The sequence below is a fragment of the Lutra lutra genome, chromosome 17 (assembly GCF_902655055.1).
Source record: "Lutra lutra chromosome 17, mLutLut1.2, whole genome shotgun sequence".
NCBI classification, from domain to species: Eukaryota; Metazoa; Chordata; class Mammalia; order Carnivora; family Mustelidae; genus Lutra; species Lutra lutra.
Genome location: NC_062294.1, coordinates 16,649,202 through 16,669,390, shown reverse-complemented (window position 1 = coordinate 16,669,390; position 20,189 = coordinate 16,649,202). Strand labels below are relative to the sequence as shown.

The following is a 20,189-nucleotide window of genomic DNA, read 5'->3' as shown; positions in this document are numbered from 1 at the left end:
GCCTTTCCTCCCCTAAAAGCTAACTCTGAAATTCACTCCTCCCTACTTGGGAATTCTGTCCCAAACCTTCTGTCTACCTTGGCTTTCAGTTTGGTAGTTGATTTCTAAGGTAGCTGACTTCTGAAACATTCCTTAGCTCAAGATGATTTGTGAATGTGGTTATTGTGGCTGATCCATCTCCCTGAGGTGGGTGACATTTTATTAGAAATGCAGATTTGTGGCTTTAGGTTGTAGTAGCTAGTTGGACAAATCCTCCTAGGTGGATTTGGTTACAATAGTGCACATCCTGTTGTCAGCAATACAGAGTTTCAGGTTTTCTCCAAGGTCCATTCTGAGCAGCCACATACTCTCCGGTCCCCAGATCAGAAAGCTGCAGGCAAATGTTACCGATCTACATTACAAAGGCATCTGTAAGGACGTTAACCTCAGAGCGAGGTAAGAAAGCATCAGAATATTCTGAAGCCACCCTGCACAAGCTTAGGAACATTGTCCAAAAGGAAAGGAGGGTTGTCCAAAAAGGAAAGGAGGGTCACTGACTTCTAATTTTAATAAGGATCCATGTTTTTAGTATACACACCTCCCCAGTGGCTGAATATCTGACATGACCTTGGAGCAGTGCTGGCTCCTATTCCCTTCCAAAGTTTAATGCAGAGAGAGCTAGTTACCTTTGGCTTGACCTTGTAAGGCCCCCTAGGGTGGTCTGTTTCGAGAAAGCCATACTGGATCCATTTAATTAACTATTGTTTAAAACAAGTTTTTTCTAAACAACTTACTGGACTGACTACCTGGGTAACAGGATTTTGAGGATTGTGGTAAAAGTACCTGTGTTGCAAAACTCAACATAAAAATGAGGCAAGACCAGTATCTAGAGAAACAAGTTCCTTTACATCCTGCAAAGCTCTGACAGTATCTTAAGGCTAATTGTTGGTCAGGTTGATGCTGATTTATTTTTCCAAAAATAATTGTGACCAGGAAGCACAAGTTTTGCTTTGTTTCTTTTCCAATTGTGACAGGAAGAGGTTCATTGCTTCCTCAACTATCATCCCTCCCCTAGCCCTGATCCATGAGCTCTACCACAAGAATGAGCCAAACAGCAGCTGCCCAAGAAATCTTAGCAGGGAAATCATCACCCAAAACTTGTGACCCTGGTAAAATGTGTGGGTACTCATTTATGTTAATACTGTCATTAAACACTTCATGAACTGTGACCATTCTGTTCTGTTTTACTTATACAAGCAAACTGTTGTTCAAGGCAAAGGACTGACTCTGCAGGTAAGACACATACAAGCCCTTTGTAAAAATAAGAACTCAGTGAAGATGGTCAACCACAGACTTAACCAGCATTTTTAAACAAAACTTTCAGATATTAGGGACTATGTCATTATCAAATCTTGGCTCGGGGTAGATTATACAGGTCTATGAAATAATGTCTACGAAGAGTGGTTATTTATTTTCCCCAATTATTACCATACAAAATCATCAGGAAATGTTCACTCTTTCGGGGGAGTTCATTTTCTTCTCAAATTGAAGGCAATATTTTGTCCATGGCTGATTTCAGGGCAAACATTTTTGATATATTCCTCCAACCTGGTTTGGCAATTCATTGTTTTCTGTCAGACCAAACCAGTATCAAGTTGATACCAGGCAAGTCATCCCCAGCTCAAATCCCAAGTGTTTGTGTTTTGGTTTCCAGAATCCTCAGATGCAGCAGGAAAAACTTAATCATTCACTTCCATCCAGTAGATGTTTGTAAATGTCTTGCTGTCCATTTTGTCAATGAACAGGCAGCCCTGCAAGTGGTCCATCTCGTGCTGGATGATTCGGGCTGCCCATCCGCTCGCCTGCCACACGACCTGCTCCCCTTTGGGGTCCAGCCCTGCAAAGTAAGATACAGCCTGGTTAAGGATATGCTTAACCGCATCATTTTTAATCTCCTCACCTTTTCCCTGCCTCTGGTTTTTCACAGAAGGCAACATGAGAAGAGAATGTAGACAGCAGCCTCTATTATTCCCAGAAAAGATGCCTCACCTATGTGCATTACCAAGTATTCAATGTGGCTCTAACGCTGACAATAGGTTGCCGGACTTACTATGGGGCTGAGATGAGAAATGATCTTTGTAAGGTGCCTCATTTCTAAACATTCCTCCCATTTCTGAAGTACTGCTGATTTATTTCAATTCCTAAGAGTCTTTCAACTTGGTACACTATAAAATTAAGGGATACCATTTACTTTCTGACCTGGACCAAGTGGACTACTTAAGAGGAACAATCTTCCCAACCCCAGCAACAAATCACATTCCACAAGATATCCTGCGGTATGACAGCCATGTACGGCTCATCATCCTGGCCTAGGGAAAGCTGGGTCCCACTTCTCCCATTCCACCACGACGGATCCAATTGGGTAAAAAGGGTACGTGTGTGAGACAGCCAGGGAGAGGGCACACAGCAGAGGACCTGTAGTGAGGTACTGTCGGAACTAGGCCACGTTCCCAGCCCAAGCAAAGTCCCCGACAAGCTGTCTCTGCTGTCACACTAGCCCCCATCCCCATCAGTCAGTCTTGAATCATGTTCCCTGCAGGGTTCTGCCGGCAGGCTTCGCTGAGCCTGCACTTCACAAATCTGCATTTTTTTTTTTTAAAGATTTTATTTATTTGTCAGAGAGAGTGAGCACAGGCAGACAGAGAGGGAGGCAGAGGCAGAGGGAGAAGCAGGCTCCCCGCTGAGCAAGGAGCCCGATGTGGGACTCGATCTCAGGACCCAGGGACCATGACCCGAGCTGAAGGCAGCCGCTTAACCAACTGAGCCACCCAGGCGTCCCACAAATCGGCATTTTAACTGGGGCTTTGCGAAAACTACATAGGACCAGAGGATGCCGCTTCCATGGGCAAAGGGGAAGAGACGCACGCGTTTACCCAACCACCCCAAAGCCACCGCCCTGCCCCTGCCGCACCTGAGATCTGCACGGCCTGGAAGCGGGGCACGCAAGCCAGGAAGCCGGCGACGCTCTCGCAGCCCTCAGGGAAGGTGACCAGGCGGCTGTCTAGCACCCGCAGGCTGGGGTTCACAAACACGCGGAGGGGGAAGGGCTCCATCTGGCGGGCCTCGCGCAGGCGCGGCGGGCAGGCGCGGAAGAGCGCCTCGGGGAACTCTAAAGCCAGCACCTGCAGCGGCACACCGAGCTGCGGAGCGCTCAGGCCCACGCAGCGCCGGCTCCGCATCACCTGCACCAGCCTCTGCACCAGCCGCTGCAGTTCGGGCCCCGCCAGCTGCGCCGGCTCCACCGGGCCAGCCACGGCCCGCAGCGCCGGGTCGCCGACCTGACACACGCGCGGGTAAGGCGGCTGGGGCGCGCCCAGCACCAGACGCCTCACGTAGCGCCAGTAGGACCGCCGACGCGCCGGGCCCTCGAGACTGTCCCGGGTGGGCGCGGAACTGCAGGCCCGGGCGCCGCTGCCCGCCGCTCCCCCTGCCCACGATGGGGCTGATCCCAAGCAGTGACGCGCCCGCGCCAGCAGCGTCCCAAGCAGCAGCGGCGCTCCCATTCGGACCGCGGTACGCCGAGAAGACACTCCCAGTCGCCGCCGCCCTCCCCGGCCCCCGTAGGCGAGCGCTCCCGTCGCGGGGAACGCCGGGAAACCGAGTTCTCGCGCGCCTTCCGGAAGCGCGAATGCCGGCCCCTAGAGCGCAGCCCGCCTCCGTGACGTCAGCAGCTTTATTATTGAATTCCGTGTTTTTATGTATAATCAACCGTTTGCAAGCGTGACGCATGGAGGTTCCCCTTTCGTATGCGCTCACGAATGCCTTCGCAGCCTACCCCCTGGGGCTGCCCCGTGCTCTCCTAGGCCGGCCTCACCTCTCCGCGGGCGCGGCAGGAAGCGCGGGCCGCCCCGCCCGTTAGGTGTCCGCTTCAGGGACCTCAGCCGGCGGCGCCTCCGCGGGGTCCGCCTGCTCCTGCGCATCCTCAGGGAGAGCTGCAGCGGCGGGTTCCATGCCTGACTCCTCGGCGGTGGGTGCTGGAGCTGCGAGCTCCGGCACCAGCTCCTTGTCATCCAGACAGAGGACCAGCTCTCTCTTCGGCAGGAGGAAGGCAAGAGGCTCCTGGATGAGGCCGATGTTCACATGCCCAAGGTTTCCGTACTTGGAGAGCTGAGTGGGTGGAATGCCTGACCCACAGGCAGAGAAAGTGAAATAGAAAAAACGTTTAACAAATTTAAATATTGATGTGCCGCAGGAAAAAAAAAAAAAAAGCTTATAGGACGTAACAGACACAATTTCCACAGTGAACAGTGAAAGCCATTTTTGTGATTTGGGACAAGAAACTATACTATAAAGCGAGACTTTGAAGGTAATCTGGAACAACACGGTGGAGGGTTGATGGAGTTAAGAGCCAAGAGCACTTCGGAAGGCATTGGCTTCCCCGTGGCAGGCCCAAGGAGAAAGCTGGGGGGAAAGTTGCCAAGAGCCACTCTGCTGGTATGGCCACTGGACGACTGCCCAAAGGGAAGCTCTGTCTCCCCCAGCCTTCACTCCTGGCACAGAGTGAAGTGGGCACAGCAAAGTGAAGACAGATTGGGGAAAAATCTTTTCAAAATACCTTTTCTGAATATTTCATATTAATAGAGTCATACAATATGTGGTTCTCCTGTAACTAGCTTCTTCCACTTAGCCAGATACACACGTACTGTATTATTTCATTTATATGAAATGTCCAGAAAAGGCAAATCTGTTGTAATAGAAGGCAAATTAGTGGTTGCCAGGGGCTAAGACTGGGATTGGGTAATGACTACACTGGACAGGAGCGTTCTTTTTTAGGGTGATGGAAATGTTCTAAAACTGGACAGTGGTCATGGCTGTACATCTCTGTATACTTACTAAAAAACAGTGAATTTTACAAATAGGTGAATTATTTAGTATATGAATTATATCAATACAGTAGTTTTCAAGATCTTTCCCCTCCTTTCTCTTACCTAAGGTCTGTGCTATCTGAGCTGGTGGAAAAAGGACTTGGAGACAGCGATTTAAATAAGGAACAAGGTCTTCCAGGAAGACAGTGCAGAACTGGACAAAGAGCTCTTGCTCCCCACTGCTGAAAGCAGCCTCTTCTGCACGATGGAAGGCCAGGATTGTTTTGGTTACCTAGGAGACAGGGGCACCATCAGTCACTAGACTATCACCATCGCTACCACCATCAGTGGTACCTGAAACTAAGCACAAATATGCAGCCCTCAAGTTTTCATAAAGAAAGTCATTCCAAACAGTATATTATACTGCTGTCTTGTTTAAATTCAGAATTGTGGTCTCTCCACAGTTCTTTCACTTCGTTGAGATATTTCTGACCCAAACCCTACTTGTTTCCTTACTGGCACACTTTCCACTTCCAGTGGAAAAGCATCAAGGTTCTTGATTCCTACAGGAGATGGACCAAAACTATACTGGATCCAGGAAAATGAGGCAAAACTATAAAATATTTTTACTGAGTAAGGCTTCTGAGATTCCAGGAAGCTAGACCGCTAAAAAATTTTAAAAGAACACTGAGCTAAAAAAGAAGTTCTACGTAAAAATAACAGAGCAACTTAGCTGACGTTCCTGGTTCAAGTCCTAGCAGTGCCACTTGCTGGTTTTGTGACTTCCAAGTGATTAAACACTTTGTGCCCTCTGTTCCTCAGTTTCCTTATCTATAAAGTAGGGCCTGCAACAGGATCTACCTCTTAGGGTTGTGAGGATCAGTTCTCAATAGGTATAAAGTATAATGAACACGACGTGGCATGGAGTAAGTTCTACATACAGATTAGCATATTATTATTACCTGAATTTCACTGATTACAAAGTTTCAGTGCTCATGCTTCCTTCCTCTTACAGGAGGGCATTAACAAACTTTTTTTTTTTGAGTAACACAAGTGGGAAAGTTTATTAAAGCAAAAAGTACACTCTTGAGATATGAAAGCAGACAAGCCCAAGAGTAAGAGAGCTGGGCCCAGAATGATTTTATATAACCATGTCACAACTGCCACCTAGCTGACAGCAATTGTAAGATGCTGTAAGTCATAAGAAACATCCCATTATCTAAAGGTTTAAATATGTAAAAGATGTGCAGGATATCATTAGTTGTAGTATTTCTTGTATTGTGTAGAATTCTAAGATGGTTCTTATGAATCCCACCCCTGGTATCCATGCCTTTGTGTAATCCCTTCCCCTTGACTGCAGGCATAATGTGTGGCTTGTTTCTAACCCCTACTTAATATGGCTTTGAAGGTGAAGAATTTGCAGATGTAATTAAAGCCCCTAATCAGTTGGCTTTGAATTAATCAAGGGATATCCTGGTTGGGCCCGACTTAATCAGATAAGCCTTTTAAAAAAAGGTTGAGGATTTCCCTACAAAAAAAGAGACTCAGCCAGGAGAGTTGCTCTCTGTTGGCCTGAAACAGAAAGCCATACTTTATGGAGGGAGGTGGCTTGTAGGACCTAAGAGCCTTAAACCTACAACTGCAAAGAACAGAGATCTAACAACATGAATGAGCTTGAAAGGGGACCCCAGGCTTCAGATGAGACTGCCGCTTCGCCAGCACCGTGACTGTTGCCTTGTGAGATCCCGAGCAGAGGACCCAGGACTCCCAATCCAAAGAAACTGGGAGACGAGAATTGTGTTATCTTGGCTGCTATGTTTGTAGGAGTTTGTTATGTAGCAGGAGGAAACTAATACATTCCTCAGTCATTTTTACGGGTGAGCCACTTCACGTATTGTTCTAGGTCCCATCATGGGGGACTAACCAGAGCTTCTCAATCAGAAAAAGTCTCTAAAACCACACTAAGCCTAAGTCTGCAACCACGTATCACACAGACTGATTTATTTTTTACAAAAGTCTGGCCACCTGTTACCAAAGAAAGCCCCAGTAGGGAGCCAGCAGAATGTGCTCACCTTGACAAGCGCGTCCTCCAGGGCCCTAGTCACTTCCTGTGCCAGGGCCACAGGGCAGCAGAGGCGCAGATCATTGAAGGCAACCAGAATATTGTTGAGGAAGCAGGCAAGCGGGGGGAAATCCAAGAGTACCATGGGTGGCTGCAGGGTCCCCGGCTGAGTGACTGGCACAGCAGCAGGCAGGTTACTGCTGCCCAGAATGGCTGGAGCTGAGATGAGGGTGTAGGAATTCATCTCATCCTCGAACTTCTCCACTGCTTCCTGAATTGCCTTCTGGAAAGTGCTGATGGCCACCCGCTGGAAAACAGGAGCCAACTGGCCCCGGAAATCAACCCCAACCCGGCTGAAGGACAGCCCAAAGTACATGCACTGACCCAGCAGAGAGTCTAGACGACCACCAATCCCCCGGTAAAGGTCGGTCTCCAGCACCTGCAGGAACTGTGAGACTCTCTGTAGCACCCAGCCATAGAAGATGGCGCTCTCGTTTATAGCATGCTCACCCGTGGCAGGTGGCAACAATGGGTCCTCATCAGAGAATATGGCACGGTACTGGGTGATGATATCGAACAGATGGACACGGCAGGCCTCAATGGTTTTTGTGATGTGGAAATAGGGATCGTCATTGGGGATGGCAGTCAGAATGGAACGGAGCCAAGCATCTCGGGCCTGAAGAAACTTCACCCTCAACTCAGCCTCAGTGAAGACATCCATGCACCGGAGGAAGCTAATGACACGGAGGCAGGCGGGGAGCTGGATGTTGGTTCTTAGTTGCTGGATCAGCTGGCTCAGCATCAGCTGCATGGACTGGCGCACTTCGTTCACGATGCCCTGACAATATAGGGAGTTGGTCACATCACAGTGGGAATGAGACTTCCGGGAACCCATTCCACTACCCCTGAATATTGGAGATCAACATTCCCACTGCTTTCCTGATATGAAGATTTCCTAAAGTTGATGTGTACAGGTTTACCAACAAATATCGCGTTCACTGTGGCCTACAAGCCCTGTTTAATTGTCCTGCCTCACCAGCTTTCTAATTCTGTCCCTCTGCTCACTGCAGTCCAGTCACACTGGCTGTCTTTTTCTTTTTTCTTTTTCTGTCTTTGTATTTTTTTTTTTTTAAGATTTTATTTATTTATTTGAGAGAGAAAGCACGCACCAGAGGAGGGAGGGTCAGAGGGAGAAACAGACTCCTCGCTGAGCAGGGAGGCCAACACGGGACTCGATCCTGTGACTCCAGGTTCATGACCTGAGCTTAAGGCAGTTGTTTAACCAACTGAGCCACCCAAGCGCCCCTGTATTTCTTAAACACTCCCAACTTGTTTCCTCCTCAGTCTGCTATACCTGGTCTTTCCACTTTATGGTTTGCTCTTTCCCCACATCTTTGTGTGGCTGGTTCCTTCTCATCATCTGGGTCTCAGTTTAAATATTCTCTCTCCAGCAGAGCCTTTCCTCTAGTCTCCTACCCTAGTCTCCATACCCTAGTCTCCTACCCATCCCCTAGTTTATTTCCTTCGGACAGTTACCATTATCTGAAAGGATCATATTACTTAATTATTTACCAACTATCCGCTTACATTCATGAAATCTAGGACCTTCTGTGCTTTGTGTCATTGTCTCCCCAAGACCTAGATCAGTGCCTGGCACATGATTAATATTGATCAGTTGAATGAATGAATGAATGTTTCATGTTCAAGCCTGCCTGGCCGCCAGAAACTGAAATAAAACATGCAAAATTTCCCTAAGGTTTCTGCCTAAAGGTTCAGTGATAACCACAGAATTACTGATTATAAGAACATCAGTTTGTGTCCTTTTGGGGCAGTGTGGCTACCTGGATGACAGGGATGGAGGAATATTTCCTTTCCAGCCGGCGTACATAGGCAGCAAGCTCCAAGGCCTCTTCATAATAGCTGTTCCGGACACAGGTGTCCATCAGCTGAGGAATCTCCAGGATTTCCAGGATTTCTGTGTGCCGGTTTAGAGTCAGGGTGTTCATCCGGCGGTTGGAGCTGATCTCCTCAGCCTCTTTGACAAAGTTCCTAGTAACAGGAGAATATTGGTTGCTCACTACTCTACATCCAAAACTTAGCTACAATTACCAAGCATTTATTATGAACTGGACGGTGAGCTGGATGGTTTATGATTTAATCTTCACACCAAACCTGTGAGGTAAGTACTATCACCCTTGAGGCAACTTTAATCCCAGAGAGGCTAAGCAGCTTGTCCAAGATCACACAATTAATAAATGATAAAAATCTGTGAGCCCAGATCTGCCACTTAACTAGCAGTGGCAAGGTACTTAGGCTCTGAGTTCGTTCTTTATTGGTAAAATAGTAGTAGGACCCACCTCATAAGCATGTGAGGATTAAATGAGATGATGTGTATAGAGCATTTAACACAGAACCTGACACACAGTAAATGTTAATAATAGCTATTCTTTTTGTGATCACTAACCAGCTTAGAAGCTATAACCTTACCCTCAAGTTCCCTCAGCCTCTTCATCTTTTCTTAGCGTGTTGTTCCACTTTTAACTCCATAGTTTTCCCTTCTCCATAACTACAGAGACCTGCTTTATGAAGTCCCCTATATAGGAAGGCGGGCGGAAGGGTACAGAAGCTATTGTCAAATATCCAAAGACTCAAAACTTAAATTTTATCGAGAAAGGCTGAAAGGTAGAATTAAGGATAATAGACTGAGGCCTAAAGAGGCAGAATATGGCATAAAAAGGAGAGATTTTTTGGATAATTTTTGCTGCCTCCAAATGAAAGGATTTCGTTGTCAGCCTTCTCTCAAAGTTTTGGATGGTCGGCTCGTGTACCTTATAGCTGGCGACCGTAGAATGTTAGATATGTCAGACCCAATAAGTGCTTTGCATGGATTCTCTAGTACTCACAACCCTGTGAGGGAGGGACGTGCAGCTATTTTCCAATCCTGCCTTGGGGACTTACTAGCTTCCAAGTGCCCCTAGACAATCCCCAAGTTGTCTCAACTTCCTCATACATAAAATGGGAATAACAGTACCCACCTCGCAAGCTGTTATGAAGCTTAAGTGGATTTTTAAAAAATGCTCAGAGGAGCGCCTGACCCATGGTAACTGCTACGTGTTAGCTATTTCTTTCGTCATAAATGTCAGCTATTACAGTTGCTAAAAACCCCCTTAGTGCCAGGCCCGCCGCACCTGCAGCTCTGCTGGAAGCTGGGCAAGCGGTCGAGCAGGCGGCCGAGCGACGCCTCCACGTCGCCGAAGAGGCGGTGGATGCGCTCGGTGCACTCGGCGCCTCGGATGAAGGTCTTGTAGTTGGCAAAGGCCAAGTCGCGCGTCTGCTGCAGCAGCTGCGCTCGCTCTTCCGCCAAGCGCTCGGGCTCGCGCCTCAGCCGCTCCAGCCCGGAGCCGCTCAACTCCCGGAGGTAGCGGCCCACGTCGGGCCGCTCCCGCCACTGGGCCTCGGGGAAACGGTCTCGGAACAGCGATGCCAGGAGCCCTTCATCCTCCACCTCCCCGAGAGCTGCGGCAGTGGCCGTCGTTGTGGCAGGCTCCGTGGGTGACGAAGCGACTGTCGCCGTCGCCGCCATCTTCCGGCAGCAGCGTCACTTCTCCTCCGGCCCTGCGAGGGCGCTGGCTCGGAATCCAGGACCGGAAGCAGCGGGGGGGTTCGTATCCGGCCCGCTTGCTTTGCCGGTGGTCCTCCAGGCCACGGGGCACTGGGGCAGGGACCAAATTGAAGGCGGCTAGAGAGGCAGGCTGTGGGGTTGCCAGGGAGCGGCCGGCGGCTGACTTCCGTTTCCGGCCTCTGAGGCACGCGGATTCGGTGTTGTAACCCAGCGGGAAAATGCGGCCTTTAACTGAAGAAGAGACCCGCGTAATGTTTGAGAAGATAGCGAAATAGTAAGAGCGCGCGGAGGGGAAGGGGAAATGTGTGTGTGGCGGGTAGAGTGGGGACGCGGGGCCGGGAGGAGGCTGCTGGGGCGCTGTCTCCAGCCCTCCTTTTGCTTTCAGCATCGGGGAGAACCTTCAGCTGCTGGTCGACAGGCCCGACGGCACCTACTGTTTCAGGCTGCACAACGACCGTGTGTACTATGTGAGGTGAGGCGGTGCCGGGTGGACGACAGTAGCCTCGGGTGGAGGACTGGGTCCCACCAGCTTCTCCCATCTGACACCATCTTCTTCCTTACCCCTTCAGTGAGAAGATCCTGAAGTTGGCCGCCAACATCTCTGGAGACAAGCTGGTGTCGCTGGGGACCTGCTTCGGAAAATTCACTAAGACTCACAAGTTCCGGTTGCACATCACGGCTCTGGATTACCTTGCACCCTATGCCAAGGTTTGTAGGGTGGTATTCAGTCGGCCACTGGGGAGGAAGGAAGTCAAAGATGAGGGCCACGTCAGAACGCAGATACTCGGGTAGCTTCTCTGTCACGGAGTCAGTGCCAGCTCATGGGGATGTTTGCAGGTCTTGCTGCTTGGGCATGGTTGGGGTTCTGGCATGAGGATGCTGTATGGTTGCATAGTCGTAGTTATGTCCAGCAGAGTACAAAAGCCTATGCAGACCCCACTCAAGTAAAGCAAATTGGTGGCTTCGGTGAGAGCATAGTGGGATCCAGAAAAGGAGCCTTTAAACTCTCCATGTGAGAGATTACAGAGTTGAGGAAAGAACTTTCTGGCAGTTCTCTTTAGGGAGTGAATAATTTGAGATAACCATCCATTTTTCTCTTTTCCTGAAAATGCTTTCAAGAAGTTAATCACATATCCAGCAGCTGGCTTATGTGCAGGGATACAGCAGGTAGCATTTTAATGCCTCTTGGATTTAATTCTGTTTTGTTTTGTTTTGTTTTGTTTAATAGTATAAAGTGTGGATAAAGCCTGGAGCAGAGCAGTCCTTCCTGTATGGGAACCATGTGTTGAAATCTGGACTGGGTCGAATCACTGAAAATACTTGTCAGTACCAGGGAGTGGTGGTGTACTCCATGGCAGACATCCCTTTGGTGAGTAGAGATGGTAGCTGTTATAAAAACCAAGTATCTTTTTAATCAAGAAGGATGTATTTTCAATCAGTGCGCTTTAGAGACTAAATTTTCAGCACCTTTCAAATTTCTCAAAGATAAGAACTGTATTTTTTCATCTTCATTATTTCTACCCCTCAATGCGTGCCAACTGAATGACTTGAGTGAATCAGTGTCTCTTCTTTTGAATCCCAGGGTTTTGGGGTGGCAGCAAAGTCTACACAAGACTGCAGGAAAGTAGACCCCATGGCGATTGTGGTATTTCATCAAGCAGACATTGGGGAATATGTGCGGCATGAAGAGACTTTGACTTAAAACGAAATCATCGCGAGGACTTATGGCTGTGTGGAAGGGCCTAGCTTTCTTTCCTGTGTCTGTGTAGGCTCCATCATCATGTTGAATTTTGTCAACACTGTGACTTCTTCAGGGACTTCTTAGTTTAATATTCTCTCTATTATGGACGAATGCAGGCTGGATTCTTATGCGGAAATGGCTCAAAAACAGTGTTTCAGATCTTTGCGTTTGTGACTAAAGAGAATACTGTGTTTTATATTTGAATCAAGGGGCTTCTTGTCTTGAGTAACAGGTTCTAAGTCATTGGAACTGAGGACAAGGATAGCTAGCTTATTGTTATCTGTGATAACACTGTTTTCCAAACTCATGATAAGAACAAGTAGATTTTCTTCATTATTTATTAATACCATGGAAGTCAGATATTACCATATTAGAATGGTAGGTCACATATGGGACTTTACAAATGAAATTTGGACAAAATAACAGCAATTTGTTCTGCCAATCTTCTATATAGTAGGTTCTGTGTGGTGTGGGAGAAAACCTTGGGTTCAAACCCCGGTTCTGACACCTGCCAGCTGTACGGCTTTAGAGACGCCACTCAACTTTGATAAGCTTATTTTCTTCTGCTTCAAAAAACAGCTTTCACCATCTACCTAAGAATGGTTTTTAGAATTAGAAATCACATTTGTAAAGCACTTAGCACAGTGCCTGGCAAATGTTAGGTGTTAAATAAATGGTAAGAATTATTTTTATGTCGTATATACCGGGTATTTCTATTACTAAGGATAGGATCTCCTGTCGTGATAGTGTAGTTTTGATGATATATCTTGGTTCTTGTTCTCCTTTTTCTTAGATGGTATGATCCCAGGCTAATGTTATTTTCATCACCTTGATTTCTTAAAATGTGATTTCCCTTACCAACCTTTATTTACCTGACTGGACTAGACAGAAAGCACTAATCATAGACACTGAAATAATTCAGCTCCTCCCACCTTGCCCATGCCTGCCAAAATTATTTTTGGAATTATTAAAATGTTTTTTTAATGAAAAAATTCCACTAAGTTTTTTTTTTAAACTGCCTGTATTATAAAGCATTTCTTTAAATACACTTTTTTCCTGCTTATTTTAAATTCCAAAGGTGACATCTCTAAAAATAAAATTTTCAACTACAAAAAAGCAGTCTACCAATTCCTGTTTTTGTATGCAACATATAAAACAGATAGGTTTTGTCCCATTTTTTTTCAATTCTTCTCCTTCCCAAGGTTATGTGTAAACCCTCTAGATAGACTTAGTAAAGGTTGAGGGACTACTGTATGTTGAACAGTATTTTGATGGTAGCATTTGGTACACACTTTAGTAATAGCTAATATCAAAACTTGCACATTTATTATTTTATTGCCATTTTGAGGCAACTGGAGAGGAAAGGAAAGCAATAGACTAAGATGTTCGAACAAGATAAATTGATTTTTTCCAGTAATCTACAAAGCTTATTTGACCAAAACTTTGACAGAGCTTCTGCCCCAGAAGAAGAGAGATAGGCTGCTGTAGTCATTTTGGCTTAGCATCTTGGCTTTTTCGTGTCTGTAGTCTTTGGGACATTGAAGAGACGCTTCAAGAAATACAGCTGCAGGATTCCAGAAAGAATAATAACAAGGCTCTGAGCTGTTGACCACCAGTTCACATAGTTATAGTTTGATTGGAGAAGGAAAAAGTCAGCCATTTTCCTCATACGGGCAAAGTTGTAGTATCGCCACATGTGGAAGATATTGTTCTGCACCTTCCGTGTACTCTCCTGTGGGACAGAAAATGAAGTAAAGAGAGGGTCCTCCTTACCTCCTGTCTAGTCTCACCTGGGTGCTCACGAGCACTAATCTAAGTTATCTGGAAGTTGAGTAACTTATAATTTTATGATAGGTAGTAAGTTGGTTATTATAGTTGTTAGTAAAGCTGGTTTTGCTGTATATGAAAATAATGTCTGGATTTTTTTTTTTTTTTTTTTTTTTTTTTTGGTGGTGAGCAGCAAAGCAAAATTTATTGAGCCATAGCAAAGTGATAGCACAAAGCTCCTGAAGAGGGAGGGGACCCAGGAGGGTTGCCTAAAAGACACAATTTTATAATGAAAAATTTCAATGCTGAAACTAGAAAGCTCTTTCAGGTGTCTCACAGTATCTCTTTAGATTTAGGCATGTACTCTGTACGTCATTGCTGTTCTGGTGATGTCTTCTGTTCTTTGAATATGGTAGAAGACTAGGGACTGCAGACTTCTTATTAAAGGACCAAATAGTAAATATTTTCAGTTTTGCAGGCAGTACAGTCTGTGGCAACTACCAAACTCTGCTCTTGTTAGCACAGAAGCAGCCGTGTGTAATTGTCAAATGAACATAATGTGTTTCAGTGAAGTGTCATTTGTGGAAACAGGCAGTGGGCTTTTGTGCACTGAAAAATACTATCAAGAAAGTGAAAAGACATCCCACAGAATGGAGAAAATGTTGGCAAATCACTTATCTGATAAGGGATTTATATCCAGAATATTTTAAAAAACTTATACGTCATCAATAAAAAGACCACCCAATTTTAAAACAGGTAAAGGATTTGAATAGATAGTTCTCCAAAGAAGATAGACAAATGGCCCAAAAAACATGAAACGATGCTCAGTGGTCTTAGCCATTAGGGAGATAGAACTCAAAACCACAAGATACAACTCCACACCCACTAGGATGACTATTAATAAAAGAGACAGTGGCATGTTGGCGAAGCTGTGGAGAAATTGAAACCACATATGCTGGTGGGAGTGTAAAATGCTGTAGCCACTGGAGAACAGGAGTTACTCACAAAGTTAAACAGATGACCATGTGACCCAGCAGATTATACCACTTCTTGGTATACAGAAATGAAAACATGTTCACACAAAAACTTCATGCAAATGTTTATGGCTGCATTATTCATAGTAGCCAAAAAGTGGACAACCCAAATGTCTATCAGCTGATGAGTGGATAAGCAAAATGTGGTACAGTCATACAAGAGAGTATTAGTCATCCATAAAAGGGAATGAAGTACTAATATATGCTACAATATGGATTTATTTTGAGAACACACTTCACTAAGTGAAGGAGTCTGGAAACAAAGGCCACATTGTATGATTCTACTCATACACTGTATGCATGATACATATATACAATGTACAGGATAGGCAAATTTATAGAAACAGAAAGTTGATTAGTGAATGCTTGCCCAGGACTAGGAGGGGTCCTGGGGAAGGAAGAGTGACTAATGGGTGTGTAGTTCTTTTTGGGTGATGAAACTGTTCTGGAATTAGATGTGATAGTGGCAGGACCTTGGGAATATACTAAAAACCTCAGAATTGTACATTTTAAAATGGTGAATGGGCCATTCCATCGAGATATGGGCCAGATTTAGTTTGTGTGCCATAGTTTGCCAACTCCTTGTATAAAACAAGTGAGGAATTTCAGGAGCTCCAAGTCCTAAAAATTAAAGGATTCAGATCCCTGTGCCTGTTTGGTTTCTCCCCAGGTGAGCTCTCACTCAGGTGATATTATTTCCAAGGATGTTTCCACATTGTTACTCCCACAAAATGGTTACCTCAATGGCATCCAGAGTATCATTCAGTTGTTTTCTTTCATTCTTCTGTTTGTGGTCCATCTCAGGCCCCTCATAGAAGACTCCAAAATTGAGGTACACTTGCACAGAACCAAAGTGATTTTGCTGATTTTTTAGACAAAGCTGATAAAAACCTGTAGGAATCCCTAAATCATTACTAACGCTTGGTCTCCACCCTTTGTTGATCTACCACCCTCTAGGTTTCCCCGAAGATACATGTTTACCAGTGTTAAAGGTACTACTGTAGTTTCCTTCCTTTTACTTAGGAAGTAGAAAAATCCAATTTTTTTATCTGGAAACCTTACATGATCTTCCATGAAACTTATTTTACTGAGTACAAGTTACAATATAGTGTTTTGCCAAATATTAGTGACTTAGTTCTATAAATTAGTAAATTTGTAAGTAAATTTGTTAGTTCTATACTAGATTGAAAACAATGTTTTCTCTGTCTTTTTCAACATATATTTCTCACATCTCTTATTGAAGCTCTTCTGCTTGACAAAGTGAACTGAAATTAAGAGCATGGTGGTTTTCCTGCTTCTTATACACCATTAGAGCTGGGGGATACCATCTTGAACTTGAGACTAGAGAAAAAATTGATGTGTTTGAATGAAAGAAGCTATCCTGCTGAATGGAGTAACTCCTGCAAAGTGGTTTGTACAGGAGCCGATGGTTTAGGGTATATACTGGTGCTGATTCTTAATGGGGGTTGCCACCCTTTGTATGTATGTGGAAGTGGGGAGGAGCGGGATTAGAAAGGTGTGGCAGCATATTTGATTGTCAAAATGATTGGAAGGCAATGTTGACAGGTAGGGGCCAAAGATGCTAACTACCCTAGAGTGCTGAATATCCTGTGCTACACAATGAAGGATTGTTTCATGTCCCTGTTGAGAAACATTGTCTTTCTTCGTACACCCGGTTGGTAGAGAGGGCAGTTAAAACTGACCCCATGCTGGGGGCGCTTGGGTGGTTCAGTTGGTTAAGCATCTGTCTTCAGCTTGGATCATGATCCCGGGGTGCTGGGATTGGGCCTCATGTCTGGCTCCCTGCTCAGTGGGGAGTTTGCCTCTCTCTCTCCCTTTATCCCTTTCCTGCTTGTGTGCTTGCCCACGTGCATGCTTGTGCTCCTGCTCGCTCTCTCTCGAGAGAAAAGACAAAAACCAAAACCCAAAAAACTGACCCCTGTTGTCCAAGGTGGGTACAGACTCGATCTAGCTGTAGAAATTTTCTGGTGACTGGAGAAGTGCTTTGTTGTGGAACGTGGGTATTTTCACTGTGATGCGTTACCTTTCGTTCTGAGTCTGCTGTTTAGTAACTGCCTCAAGTACTCTGAAAACTAGAAAGAAGTGCTGTCCTCAAATAAATTTGTTAATTGGAATTCTGTATTATAAATGGGTCAATTTTGGTCACTTTCTCATAACCTGTTCAGTTGGAGACAATGAGATAAAATTGAGCTTCTGGGCCCTGGAGTTAAAATAGTCACCTGGAGACCCTGTCCCAAATCTGCCAGTGGACATACTGCCTCTGCTGCTGGCAATCTGCTGTAAAGTTTTGATGTTGGTGCTGAAGGCTATAGTTTTTGGTGTTCAAAGCTGTTTAGTCCCCCTACTGTTTGATCATCCCTCTGTGAAAAAGCCAGAGCTTTTACATCTCATGTACTTCAGTAATTTCAGTACTTCCTCATTATTGACCCAGTTTCAAAGAAACTTATAATTATTACAGTAACTGGTGATGAAAACAGACCTGTCTCTTTGGTAGAGAAGTTTATCTGGCCTCGAACATTCTGAGAGGAGTCTATGAGGAAACCCTGTGGGGTGTGTGCAGTGGCAGCAACATGTCGGTCATGTGACATTCCCAGTGTCCGCTGCACCTGCCAAGACACATTAAAGAGGGAGAAAAGCCCCTGCTACATCACAGAAAGCTAACTAAGTGCCAAGATTGACATTCCTGATCATCAGCACAGTGGTTCTCAATCAGGGATGGTACTGCCCAATCCTCCCTGGGAGTTTGGATTGAGACAACAGTGGTGTTGGGGGTTGAGTAGGAAGAGACAGCAATATTGAACATCCTACCATGTTAGACACAGTATTGTAAGACAAAGAATTACCCAAAATGCCAGTAACACTCCTGTTAGGAAGACCTGTCTCAGAATGTCCATCTGGTGTGTATCGATTGATACGTTATGTTTTTGTAGAGTTCTTGATTGAACTTGCTTGGTTTTGACTTCCCTGGTGGTGTCTCAGACTTGGGCTTACTTGCTGCTTGACAGCAAATAAATAGGACATTCAATAGTCGCTTCTCAAGCTGGATCTTGATAAGCCCATGCTACAGTGTGCTTACTAGTAGCTACTGTCCTGTTATAAATTGAGAGATAAGAAAAGGCTCTGATAAGCTAACTTAAAATAAGCTTTGAGTTACAGTGCAATGGAATAAGATCAATATAGTCTATTACTATGTAAACAAAATTTAGAAAGTTAACAGGTTTCTTTTTTTATTATTTTAAAAAATATTTTATTAATTTATTTGACAGACAGAGATCATAAGTAGGCAGAGAGGCAGGCAGAGAGGGAGGGGGAGGCAAGCTCCCCGCCAAGCAGAGAAACCAATGTGGGGCTCGATCCCAGGACCCCGGGATCATGACCTAAGCCGAAGGCAGAGGCTTTAACCCACTGAGCCACCCAGGTACCCCAAGTTAACAGGTTTCTAAGATAAAGAACAAAAGAAATTAACAGCCTTTGACTTTACTATTGAGTTCACCATTCTTGGGCACTGTGGTATAAGACCACAGGATGGATAAATGTACTTAGCCTATAAACAGGCAACTTGAAAACATTCACCTTCACAAAGAAACAGAGGACTGTCTGGCCAAATAGAGAGACCCTGAGCCGGTGATTCTGTGGTCTGCCAGAATTACTCCTTAAAGCAGCAGAGTAAATGTTGCTCCCCCGGTCCCATAAACTGAAGCATCTTTCTTTGAAATAATCAGGGTCTGTTTCCAAAGTTCATGTAAGTTTTCATTCAACTTTGTACCATATCCATATTGTTTTATTATTTTATAAAAATGGATTCTCTCTCATCTCCAAGTCTGAGTTAATATATATATGATTACCTCTCCAGGAAGAGGCAGTATGTTTGTCCCAAGGCTTTGAGCACACCTCCACTGCCCCCAGTTTGAGAAGTCAAGCCATATGTTTTAGTGATTAGTCATCCATCAAGAGTTTCCATCCAAGTGCAGATCCATTTCATTAACAGGTAGGGAATCACAGCATAGTAAAGACAACCAGAATCCTGTATTTGAATAAAACCTATCCCACTTTGCAAAAGGAAACAAACAAACAAAAAACAAGTCCCCAGTATGGTGAGAGGAGCCCATGTACTCACCTCATAACTGAAATAGAAATATCCATTCTGGTGGGCAAATTGCCAGAAGCATTCTGTGCCTGCTGGAGGGATCATGATGGCAAAGTCAGATCGATCTGCTCCATGGAAGAGCAGCTGGTCCCCAGAGCCACTAAGGGGTTCTGTCTTCTGGCTCCTAGCAGAAGTCACTAGGTTCAGAACCACCAGCCCAGCCCCAAAGAGCAAAGGGAACATGTTGCTTTTTGGAGACTCCTCTGCAGGTGAACTGCTTGCAGTCTAGTGAAACCAACTAGTTTAATCAACTGCTAGGGTAATCATTAACTTACAAGTCACACTTAGCCCGGTTTCAGGGCCACACAGAGATATTCCATAATAGAACTGGCACAATATCCCCATGCTTGGCTCACAGGAAGTGTTTTTGGTTTCACCTCAAAAACTCAAGGGATGGAGCACTTGAGTGGCTCAGTCGGCTAAGCGTCTGCCTTCGGCTCAGGTCATGATCCCAGAGTCCTGGGATCGAGCCCGCATCAAGCTCTCTGCTCAGCAGGAAGCCTACTTCTCCCTCTCCCACTCCCTCTGCTTGTATTCCCTTTCTCGCTGTCTCTGTGTGTCAAATAAATAAAATCTTAAAAACAAAACAAAACAAAAAACCTCAGTGGCTTATCAAACCTACTTCATGGGTGCTAGATAGAATCTTCTCCAGAAGAGGCATTTCTGTCCTTCCTTTGGGTTATCATTTTTAAGTTCTTGGGAATAAGCACTGGGTAAGTTTATTTACGACCATCTGAATATACAGACAAAGTTTGCCTGGAGAGATTTGTTTCTCTTAGTCGTATCAGATTGCTAGATGCTCCAATAAGATATGTGGGGCAAACCTGAGTGAACAGAGTATTTTCTGCCCAGTGCTAGATCTTAGCAAAAAGCACAGCATGTTAATGTGTGCAAAAATTTTAATGGACAAATAAAGTGAGCAAGAGGCAGTGGTCAGACTCTTCCACTGAT

At 45.3% G+C, this 20,189-nt stretch overlaps 3 protein-coding genes across 7 annotated transcripts in view; 1 reads left to right on the top strand and 2 right to left on the bottom strand.

The window, feature by feature from the left end:
- Positions 1-924: 924 nt before the first annotated feature.
- COG8 (component of oligomeric golgi complex 8) lies at positions 925-10,590 on the bottom strand. 4 transcript variants are annotated; one of them, XM_047711534.1, is made up of 7 exons: positions 10,095-10,577; positions 8,748-8,955; positions 6,917-7,744; positions 4,968-5,136; positions 3,998-4,163; positions 2,837-2,841; positions 925-1,876 (listed from the first exon to the last, which is right to left on the bottom strand). In XM_047711534.1, exons 1-7 carry the CDS (start codon positions 10,487-10,489, stop codon positions 1,719-1,721), a joined length of 1,929 nt encoding a protein of 642 aa, XP_047567490.1. In that variant the 5' UTR covers positions 10,490-10,577; the 3' UTR covers positions 925-1,718. The 4 variants fall into 4 exon arrangements, with proteins under 4 accessions (XP_047567490.1, XP_047567491.1, XP_047567489.1 ...); XM_047711532.1 differs by lacking the exon at positions 2,837-2,841 and having other exon boundaries at positions 1,740-1,876; positions 3,854-4,163; positions 10,095-10,572; XM_047711535.1 differs by lacking the exons at positions 2,837-2,841; positions 3,998-4,163; positions 4,968-5,136 and having other exon boundaries at positions 10,095-10,590.
- A 27-nt stretch (positions 10,591-10,617) lies between these two features.
- NIP7 (nucleolar pre-rRNA processing protein NIP7) overlaps positions 10,618-20,189 on the top strand; it is a 60,250-nt gene continuing 50,678 nt past the window's right edge. Inside the window, exons 1-5 of one of the 2 annotated variants that reach the window (XM_047711543.1) lie at positions 10,618-10,802; positions 10,914-11,000; positions 11,098-11,236; positions 11,757-11,897; positions 12,111-13,385. In XM_047711543.1, the coding sequence (XP_047567499.1) occupies positions 10,747-10,802; positions 10,914-11,000; positions 11,098-11,236; positions 11,757-11,897; positions 12,111-12,230 (543 nt within the window). In that variant the 5' untranslated portion in view covers positions 10,618-10,746 and the 3' untranslated portion in view covers positions 12,231-13,385. Of the gene's footprint in view, positions 10,803-10,913; positions 11,001-11,097; positions 11,237-11,756; positions 11,898-12,110; positions 13,386-20,189 lie in introns of those variants that run through there. The other variant, XM_047711544.1, reaches the window with a different exon arrangement.
- Positions 13,562-19,723, bottom strand: TMED6 (transmembrane p24 trafficking protein 6). Its single transcript, XM_047711542.1, has 4 exons — positions 19,209-19,723; positions 17,571-17,697; positions 15,810-15,961; positions 13,562-14,001 (listed from the first exon to the last, which is right to left on the bottom strand). Exons 1-4 carry the CDS (start codon positions 19,419-19,421, stop codon positions 13,768-13,770), a joined length of 726 nt encoding a protein of 241 aa, XP_047567498.1. The 5' UTR covers positions 19,422-19,723; the 3' UTR covers positions 13,562-13,767.